This window comes from Maylandia zebra, linkage group LG17 (genome assembly GCF_041146795.1).
Source record: "Maylandia zebra isolate NMK-2024a linkage group LG17, Mzebra_GT3a, whole genome shotgun sequence".
Taxonomy (NCBI): Eukaryota; Metazoa; Chordata; class Actinopteri; order Cichliformes; family Cichlidae; genus Maylandia; species Maylandia zebra.
The window spans coordinates 38,888,307-38,898,970 of record NC_135183.1 but is presented as its reverse complement, the minus strand read 5'-3'; the positions used below and the strand labels follow the sequence as shown (position 1 = coordinate 38,898,970).

At 43.0% G+C, this 10,664-nt stretch overlaps 1 protein-coding gene across 2 annotated transcripts; it reads right to left on the bottom strand.

Moving 5' to 3' along the window:
• Positions 1-4,742: 4,742 nt before the first annotated feature.
• On the bottom strand, positions 4,743-9,720 carry mob3a (MOB kinase activator 3A). 2 transcript variants are annotated; one of them, XM_004553800.4, is made up of 4 exons: positions 9,479-9,720; positions 8,007-8,577; positions 6,746-6,948; positions 4,743-5,148 (listed from the first exon to the last, which is right to left on the bottom strand). In XM_004553800.4, exons 2-4 carry the CDS (start codon positions 8,422-8,424, stop codon positions 5,119-5,121), a joined length of 651 nt encoding a protein of 216 aa, XP_004553857.1. In that variant the 5' UTR covers positions 8,425-8,577; positions 9,479-9,720; the 3' UTR covers positions 4,743-5,118. The 2 variants fall into 2 exon arrangements, with proteins under 2 accessions (XP_004553857.1, XP_004553858.1); XM_004553801.5 differs by having other exon boundaries at positions 9,370-9,483.
• Between the last annotated feature and the right edge of the window lie 944 nt (positions 9,721-10,664).

Genomic DNA, 10,664 nt, shown 5'->3' with positions numbered 1-10,664 from the left:
TGTCACTACAGCTCAAAAGAGAGAGGGACGGGGCCACGATACGTGCCTACATTTGACAGCAGCTCTTTCTGACGTAAAAGCAGCTCAATCTGGAGATTATCCTGGGTTGTTTAATTTGATACGTGATTTAACAGAGGCGTGTCTCTGTTGTTTTGCACTGCAGTAGCCTTGTAATGTGCGTAGATAAAGCTGTGGCTCAATCGCAGTGTTTTGTTGTTGTTCCGGAAATGTGCATTATTGCCCCATCATAACACGTTCTCGTGACGTTCTCACGTTCTTAATGACACCTTTATGGAGCTACTCAACAACAGTAAGGATGGAAAGCAAGCGCTCAAATATCCTCCAAACTCTTCTTATCAAAGCCCACGCTTATATGACTGCAACAGCAAAAGGAAAATACAAAGTGGTGAAGGTCCTGGATCAAATCCAGTCTGATGCCTGTCTGTGCGTAGTTTGAACACTTTTACGGTGCCTGCGTGGGTTCCCTCCGGGTACTCTGGCTTCCTCCCACAGTCCAGAAACCAGTAAGGTTAACTGGTTATTATCAATTGACCATAGGAGTGTGAGTTTCTATGTGTGTGGTGACAGATTGGTGACCGGAATACGGAGCGTGCCCTGCTTTTTGCCTGTGACAGCTGGGCCAAACGGCGACCCTGAATTGGATAAGTGGAAGAAAATGGATGGATGGATGGAGACAGGCCTGGTGAGAGGCCCTCGGGTACAGAGCAGCAGGATTTGTTGCAGAAACATTTCTGTGCTGTTTGTGCACCATATTTGTCCACATACATGAAAAGCCTGTCGTACCTGCAAGTGTTTTCACATAATGCACGTGCGGCACGTATCAATACAACCCCCAAAGGCCAACAAGATTAGGGAGCTAAACACAGTCAGCAGTCTTGTACTAATTTGAACATTTGTTAGATGCTTTTCCTAAGCAGGGAGGTCGCAGCACCCCAGAGTGCTCCCTTTTCCAAGCAACTTTGACTGAACAATCTTCTTACAAGGAAACAGCCACAAGATGGGAAATTTGTAATCTCTGGCAGAAATGGATGTGCATGGGGCAGAAAGAGAAAGACGGCGCACTAGGCCAATCAAATTGTTCCAGTACCCAGAAATCCCTCTCCGATTTGCCAAAAAATGTTGCAACACAGACTGTTTTGCTCCATTTGTACACTAGGGAACCCTTTTGTGTTCTTTCTGTGCTTGCACTTTGTGCTTGTTACATAACCATGTGTAACAAAGGGTATTGATATGAATCAGGTAGTTTTGATTCAGACAGGGAGAGGCTGAAATGTAAGATTTGACCTTTCAGCCTGGGCACTAGAGCTTGTGTCACTTCTTGGTTTCTAAATAACTTGCTGTATGACTAAGTAGTTGTTGTTGTTTTTATCTGTTCTCTGCCCTCACCATACAGCCCTTTCACTTAAATCCAATGTTCTAGCAGTACTTATTAGAAACATTTGTGCAAAGATTAGGTGTAAGACATGCTGGAACAGGCATGGCTTCCGCTTTTTAATAACTATAAATCTACTGTCGTTATGCAAGAATTAGGGAGAATTGCAGTGTACAGATGTGCCTTTGCATGTCCACAGCAGAAAGGGAAATGGGTCTTTGCTGTGGACAGGGAAAAACACCCAACTCGCCAGGGACATGGAAACCCCGGTTTTTGAACAGTTCCAGCAATAATGATCCACAAGGGTTTGGACTTTCAGGAAGAAATGCGTTTTGGTTGTTGAGTTTAGTGGCAGAGTGAAACATGTCCCACACAGAGGGCCCAGAAGGACATCTACAGAGTGCTTCCAGACTAGTCCATACCAGTCTTATTTCCAAGCCTCGAGCTCAAGTAACCAGAAGCTGAATCTGCCCAAATTTCGGCCTCATTTAAATACATCATTATCTTACTGGAACTTTTTACGAGGCCTCTCCACCTCCAATGTCCTAAAATTATCGCCACTTTTCATCTGTACAAGCTGCACAACCGCATGATGCAACTGAGTCATGTGCCGCAAAACCGTTAAGGGTGTGTCCTCAGTCCGGCACTTACTGACTCACATTACATCCCAGCCCGTTTTTGATTGTATGTAAATAACCACACTGTACCATGAAAACAACAGACGGGCAACTGCTGAGCACAGAGTTGGACAGGCTTCTGTCTGATTGGCTGGAGCTTGTTCTTGGCCTGTAGCCAGCGCTTCCCTTCACTGTGCCGATCGCAGAGCCCCTCGAGTCTGTCTGGTACATTCCAAAGGAGAAAAACACGCCAGTGAGGGCGGGAGAGAGAAGGAAGGAGGGAGGGGAAGAGCGCAAGGCGGGTACATCTCATCTCACACATAACAGGCGTAAAGCGTGCTGAGAGAGTGCAGCCCAGTGTTCAGAGGAACTGACTCCACTGTGAGAGGAGGGACACTCCTGTAAGAGGATCAGGTTGCAGGAGGCAATGAGGTCATTCCAGTGGGTGAATTAACCGTGGCACATTGTTACATCATGTTTGTTTCTTATCAAAATTCATATTTATCGTATATGTCAAAATGTATTTGTCCAGCTTGATGGAAGGAGGTGACAATGGGTTCATTTTAGCGCTTTATATGAAGATGAATATGCAGTTTTTGTGCATTAAAATTGAATCAATTGTTTCATACAGGAGTGCAGCTAGTGATTGTTTCCTTGATAGATTCACCTTCTTCATTCTGATTTGTAAAAATTCAGAAAACATACTGACGCATGTCAAATCCCCAAAGCCAGCTTTGTCCAAAGGAGACTTTTTAAAGCTACATTAAAACCGTTGGAAGAAACTGAAACCATCCTTCAACTGTGCAAAGCTGAAACCGTGGAATATTTTCTCATGAACAACAGCTGAAGGTTGAGCAGGTTATTTACCAATGGGGAGGTCGGCAGTTAAAAGAAGTCATAAAAAGCCCCTAAAGGCATAAAACACAGCGCTGAATGGGTGAACGGGGCTGTAGCCTTAAATGCTCTGAGTACTCAGTAAGATAAAACTCAGGGCGATAAAACAAATGAGTGGAGCATTGAAATGGTTTTCAGAATAATTTTTTACTAATTATTTTAGCTGTACATTTATAAATGCTTTGTAGCTTAACTTATCAGAAAGCAATAATTTACAAGCTTCACATATTTTCTTTCTAAAATTCCTAATTGTAAAGGAGCTAGTGACCACAGACTAGCACATATATGAGTCAGCTCGTACTTTCTAAAGGAGGAAAGTCTTCAGTTATTAATGATATGAATCAATAGCAACCATAGACTGTCCTTACTATTTGTGTGCATGGATATATGTAATGGTAACTAGATGTAGTGAAGTACAATGTTTCTTTCTGACTATGGAATTAGACAGTGTCCTTTAAAGACATTGTATTAAAAAATAGTTACTATGTTGCCTAAATTGTCCAACAACATACAGCGTTTTGTTACAAGTTACTTTTTTTTGCTTGACTGCAATGTTGAGGTCTCTTTATTAAATAGACATATTCAGTCTTTGAATGACTTACTCTTCAAGCACCAAAAAAGGAAAAAAGAAGTTGAAGATGTCATTCTAAATTTTTGGCCGTGACTTTTTTGTTTGTTTTTTTGAATAAAATGTTTCCAGAAAGCCTCGTGGATGAAATCATTCTTTTTTTCCTGTGTGTGACTGCAGTGTGGTGAGGTTTTGGCAGATGAAACACTTGACTGACACGAGCCCTGAGCTTTGCAGAGTTTTTGTTTACATTTATTACAGACAGTGCGAACAGGAAGTGCGATTATTTTGAAATTCAAGGAATTAACCTGTTTGGTGTTTTGCCTGTAAACTGCAGTTAGAGAGTGGGTGTAACAGTGAACTGTAATTTTCCACTTTGTCATAACGCAGTGCTGAAAGCTGTGTGTGTGTGTGTGTACGTGTGCAACAGTATCAAATATGAGCTTTGCAAAGACTGATGTTACACTCATATACTATATAGGTGCACCTAAAGGGGCCATTCTGAATGATGGCTTACATGATTTGCCTTGAATAAGATGGTTTATTATGACTAACTGCACCCCTGCAGCAGTAATGAGAGAGACTGTGTGACTATTTATATAACCCCGCCCATAAGCGCTGATAACTTCCACCAACTCCAACCACTGATGTTGTTGTTCGGGACTATTGTTGGCTCAGTCACATTAAGCAGCGTTCATCCAAAAACAAACCCTCTCTCTGTGTTCGTCACAGTACAGTCTGGCCTGTTTCTTACATAACCAGCTTAGCCAAATCATTCACCCGAATCAGGTCTTTCCCCCCCTTCTTGACTCAAAGTGGGACATTGAGCAGATTTCATAAGAGTACAGCAGCAACCACAGGATAGAAAGCTCAGGGAGACGGGGAGGTTTTGGGAGTCTGACGCCTCCTGGTGGACATTAGTGAACACAGCCTGTTCATCATGTTTTCCCACTTGTGTTTGTCATGTGAGGTTCAAGTCTCGTGTGACCTTCAGCTGCCAAGAGTATCTGCAATAAACACCTGCAGGTTTGACATCTGAGAACCCGACCCGATGGCTCCCAGCCCAGCGTGTAAGATAACAGCCTTGATGTCTGAGTCACCATTACAGTATCTAGCCTGTCTGCACATATGAGTTTTAACCAATAAAAATTAATGACTTTAAATGGATTCAGTTCAGTAAAATACTCTGTTTCCTCCGTTTCCCTCAGTTTAATCTTAAGGTTTTTATGACTTAAAAAAAATGCTGCAGCCCATTATCATCAGCATCAGAAAGAGTTGAGAATCACTTTAATGTAAGAACATACTGAGATTTACAGGTGAAAAGAAAGAAACCGTACTAATTTTAGATCATTTGGAACAGAAAAGAAAAGAGGAAGCATCCTGGAATGATTCAGATTAAAAAAAAAGAGACATTAACACAAACAGACCTCTTAATACTGTGCTCTGATAAAATGTCTGAAAACTTTTCAGAAGGAGCAGAACGCCCTGGCGCAACAGGATTCCTGGTTAAACCTACAGTATGCAGCTAAAATAGATTACAGTACTTAAATATAAAAATAGACTCTGGATTTGATTGCTCGTTTTCCGTTCTCCAAAGCAGTCTTCGAGATGGACGGATGCATCCATTCGCCGTGTCCGCAGGTCCCTCAGTGGCACATCCGAGAGGTCATTTCTTTCTGTGGCAGACACAAACAAACAGCACACAGCTGAGCGAACCTTTCCAAAGCCAGTTTCTACACTGATCACATGACAGCACACTGCTGTGGGCAACATACAGGTGGGAAACAAAGAGTAAGCAGTCCAAGCTTTTTGGTCAAAACACACACACACACACACACACACACACACACACACACACACACACACACACACACACACACACACCTGACAGAGTGAGCACTCGTCTTTGACAGTTAACAGTAAAATAAATTTGGGTTTCAGAATAATGGAAAGACAAGAAAAAATCTGTTCTAAAACAAACAAACTGCAAAGACTCATTTTTTGAGTCCTGCATTTCTCTGGTGTGCTCATACATGGGTCTTAACTATTGTAGTTTTCCACTCATCGCATTAAGCTGCAGCAATCTGCAGCTTGTACACAGGACATTTTGTTGCAGCCTAAAAACCAGTGACCTAAATCCCTGGGCCACTGAGGCATCACATGACTGCAGTTTTCATTAGCTACACTAAACAAAAGGATACAGTTTACCCACAGCTTCATTTTTAAACTCACATCTTCTCATCTATAGCTATCAAGTTATGCATCACCCATTAAGCAACATCATGCTGAAATACAGAGAAGCCACAAGTTTTTGGGGAAGTTTAGAAACAGTCTTGCACTTACACGATTTGACCACTAGGGGTGCCAATTCTAATTTCCTAAATCAAACGATATGCTAGACTGATCTGATAATGTAGTAATCGGGCTCTTTGTTGTACTTCTCAAAAGATAATTTAAAGGAAATGTGATAGTCTGTTTACCTGGGTTGCCAAACATGAGGCCCGGGGCCAGAAACAGCCAGTCAAATGCTCCAATATGGCCCGCTAGTCCTATACATTTATTTCTGACAATTTAAGCCCTAAAAGTCATGCTTACAGATTTCTTTCATTCCTTTTCACTTATTACAATAGAAAAACTTTATCGAGTGGAAAAACTGATTTGTGCCGTTAAGCGTACAGAAGGGAGTTTCGCCGGTCCGGCCCACGATGCAAGATTAGCCTCACATCTCCGCTGTACACTGCTCTAAAATGCAGCTTTGTGTCACAGCAACCTTCAAATGCAGCATCTCGGTGTTTTAACATGGGCTGATTATTACACAAGCGTGCGCGCACACACACACACACACACACACACACACACACACACACACACACACACACAAGCCCATTCTCTGTAACTTCTGTCGGTGCTGTGCTTTTTTGGAAATCGAATTTCCCAGAGGAACCCACCCGAGGGATTAATAAAGTTCTATCTTATCTTATTCAGCTATCTTAGTGGGGACCTTCATTAACATAATGGTTTTCCTAGCCCCTTACCCTAACCATAACCATTAAAAATGAATGCCTATCCCTAACCCTTACCCTAAACCTAACCATAACCTAATTGTAACCCTGACACTAAAACCACATTTTGAGCCTCAAAAAGGCCTTCAAACTTGTGAGGACCGGTGAGTGTGTCCTCACAAGTATAGTAGAATGCAGATTTCAGTCCTCACAAAGATAGTTAGACAGGAACACACACACACACACACAGAGCTCGATGTCATCTGCTCACCAGGGGCTCCAGCTCTTTGTGGTCCGTTAGGTTGAACTCGGTGACAAAGTAATAGAAATGCTTGTAGCAGGTGTTGACGTGAGCCTCTGCCCCCATCTGGCTCACGCGGTCAAAGTGGTGGATGTAGACGTGGACGAACACCCGGAACAGACGCGACAAAATCTTCTTAGCCACCTGCATGAATGTCTTAGGGAAGGGAGTACCTGGGAGTCAAGCAGATGGGAGACAGAGCGAGAAGGCTGCGGTCAGTCTGCGGTGACTTTTTATTTGCTCCGGAGTAAACAGACACGTTTGAAATTACTGATGCATTTAATTAAAAGTGAGGCTGCTTTTTCTACATTAACCTTTCCCCGTCTTCTCCCCCTCAGGCCTGGACACCAGCCGCCAATCGGCAGCAGACGCGGCCAGCGTCACAATCGGACACGATCGGAAAATCGACAGGGCTCGGTGTGCCGAATAATTTCCCAACACACGCTTAATTCAGCACATCGTTTTGCTTTGACTAATTAAATAATGTTTTAGGAACGTGTTGCAGAGGATGGCTGCGTCAGAGATCGTTTCTATTCATAGCCTTACTGTCCATCCTGTGACCCATTTCTAAATCCACTGGCTGGCATGTTTCTGTAGTCAGTCAGTCAGCTGCTGAGCCACAGCACAGTGCACACAAACACACTCGGAGATAATAGAAAACCACAAATTCCACTGCAGCAGATTAACTGTGATGTTAGCAATGCTCAGCGCTGAAGGTAATCTGACATACGTGGCCTTGCGGATGCTGAAAAACAGGCTTCACATTTCAGATGTGAATCGTTCGCATCTCATTTCAATTTTCCTCTGTAATTATTACACGTTAATCATTTAAGTGGCTTTTCTCTGCGTTCCGAATGAGTCACACTGAAAGGATCATTAAAATGAAATAGAGGTTACTCATTATAGCCATTCAGTTCATAAAAGTAAAGATATATTAAAGCATCAGCTCCCCACTTTCTGTTGTGTGACCCTACCTGTGGTGCCAACACCCATGCAGGGAGCCACTGGGTTAAAACACCAACAGGAGAAAATTTGAAATCTGAACAAAAGTCATAAGTTTACCAAATAAAACTTTGGAATTTATTGACTGGAATGGCTTCGTAACCATATCGAAGCGTGGCCACAGTCTGTCTGTGAATGGGCTGGTCGCTTGGTTTGCCTCATGAGATGACTTGACAGACTTGAACCAACCGCTGAGACGCCGTGGCTCGTGGCTTATTTCAACACTTACCGACGTTGGTGGGGAAGATATTCTCGTTGTTGATCTGTACCTCGATCCAGTCCATGAGCAGGCTCATGTATTTGGGAGCCGACAGGGCGGTCGGCTTCTTGTACTTGTGCTCGTCTTGCCAGCGGTATTCGTACTTGGGCCCGCCCGACATGACCGGGCAGGTTTGATCGGTGCACGAGTCACTGATGGTGCCGTAGATGAGGTTGATGCGGTTGAAGAAGTCGACCACGTGGACGGCCACCCAATCGTTGAGGTCCTCGCCGTGGGGCAGCTGCACAGCCAGCTTCAGGTCCAGGCCGGCGTTCAGGGACGCCTGGGCCTTCTTGTGCAGCTCGAAGCGCTGCGTCCCGGGCTCAAACTTGCGCTTGGGCCGGAATGTCCTATCTTTGTTGAAGACTTGTTTCAGGGCCATGGACATGGTCGCATGTGGTGGCGGCAGACGATCTGTTCGAATGCTTCAGGTGAATTATTTACCGTTGAAATGGAAGCAGACAAGGTTGTGTGAACAGCCAGTGTGGGTTGTTTTGGTTATGGATTGTCGTGGTTTTTATTTGGACTGAGTCTCTGACTCCTGTGTACGATTAAAGGAGAAAAAGAAAAGGGCAGAATTTGGTTAATATATGCACATTTACATTGAAATGTCTACTTCCTGTCAAACCTGATTGCATGTGTATGTAACAATTAAAATCTAGGGTTGCAAACAGCATGTTTGTTAGTTAAATTAGTGTCTAAAATGCCAAACAACAGTGAGATTTGGGTTTTTCCCAGTCATGAATCATATGTTAGATGCATGCTAGGTTGATATAAAACTGTTAAACCGGAAAAGAAATGGAGGCCGTGCGAGAAATTTTACGCACGAGAGCAACACAACTAAATAATTTGGCTGTAATCAGAATAAAATGCCCAGTTGCCCGACATAATTGATCTGAGACCACACTGCAGCACTGGGAGGCTGTCTGCAAACGACAAGCCTCGGCAAAAAGAGATTAACCTTAAAAGATGAAACATGGTGTCTGAGTGAGTCATTTCCTATTTCATACACCAATTCCGCCGTGAAATCAAGAATATGCCGAATGACAATAAAACCAAGTCAAACCGCGTGTTGCCAACGTAAATCGACATTGCCGTGTTTATTTACGCCTCCATATATACATCAGGTCCACATTGCTCGTTGTCTGGAGGGCTTTGTGTCGTTTTTAAGCACATTTCCAGGATAAAAGTCAGAGATTCAACATCGGGGCTCATGACGGCGGTGCGAAGTTTATTCGTGACGTGACGCTAGCTAACTCGGCCGGACTTGTTGCTCCATAAAACAGCAAATATAAAACCCGCTAAAAACACACGACAAACCCGGATCACTCACACGCTATCGTAAACGAGGGGAAAAAGCCGCCTAAGGGCAGCAGTTAACTCGGGCGGCTCTTCGCAGGGTGACGAAATGATACAGTTGAAAGCCACTTTCCCGAACTTACTTGTTCCGCCTTCCTGTTTCCTTCGACCTTTTATCGAGAAATATCTGGTCGCTGATCGATAGCTTTATGTCGACACCGCAGACGGGCTACATTATGGACACACGGTGCGATACATGTCGTAGAATTAGTAATAACGGTACGAACATGTCACTTTGATAAAGAAACTAATGTCTGACTCCTCCCTGTGAAACGAAAAGTACACCAGCGCAATGCTAGCGGCTTTAGCGGCGACTTCCGGATTCAGGATTTTCAAAGTAATGGGACTGCTTTTTCCACTATATGTGGAGACTTTCATGTTAGCTTTGGTCATTTCATTACATTCCCTCTGACCTAAGAGCAGTTTTCATGTATTAATCACTTACACCTGCTGACAAACTAAATCAAGTTTCCAGTGTGGGTTTTCTCATTTTACTGTTCGGAAGAATCAATCCTGCTCCGCCCGTATCCTGATCAGATGTCTCTTTTTATGTGGGACTACACGGCGTTTTGATTCTTTGCTCTCCTGTCCTACATCTTGACTCAGTACCTCACAGTTTGCAGTCTGCAGTTTTCTACAATATAGTTTTTACCCAAGCCATGCCACAGAAGGTCAAGCAGGAAAAGTTACAAGTAAAACAAAAGCTACAAGTGTTACAGAATTTGAATGACGTGTCAGCATATACTGAAGAAATGAAATTCTTTTTCAGTTTTGCAAAGGAGAAACTATGGCATGAAACGATATGTGCGTATGTGTGCTTATAATAAACAAAAGGTCCTAATCTAGTAACCTGCACAGTTTTAAGCTATATTGGCCAACACTGCTGCTGTAATTAAATGTATAAATATAAATAAACATAAACATATATGAAACTGTCAGACTACACACCAATGTCACTGACATGTCCCATACTGACCCACACAAACACAGCCCCACATGAGGACTTAAGACTAACTTTAAAACAAATCTAAATTTAAGTTAATTCGACACCACACACCTGCTCAGTTATTAGGTAATCTATGATATTTCTTCCTTGTTTGACAGTTTGGGCTCAATCGTCACCCTTTCTAATCGAGTATCTGACACCTTTGTACAACCAAACTCTACAAATTATGGCTAAAAAGCATGTTTGGTGGCAGAACTGTCACCATATGTTTTTTCTTAAATTACAGTGTATAATATATAGTGTCTTTCAAAGACACTTGAATT

Coding starts and splice junctions, on each gene's coding strand:
- mob3a (XM_004553800.4), bottom strand. CDS start 8,424: ATGTCCATGGCCCTGAAACAAGTCTTCAACAAAGATAGGACATTCCGG. Junction 6,949..8,006: donor TATCTTCCCCACCAACGTCG/GTAAGTGTTGAA, acceptor CTTGACTCCCAG/GTACTCCCTTCCCTAAGACA. Junction 5,149..6,745: donor ACAAAGAGCTGGAGCCCCTG/GTGAGCAGATGA, acceptor TGTCTGCCACAG/AAAGAAATGACCTCTCGGAT.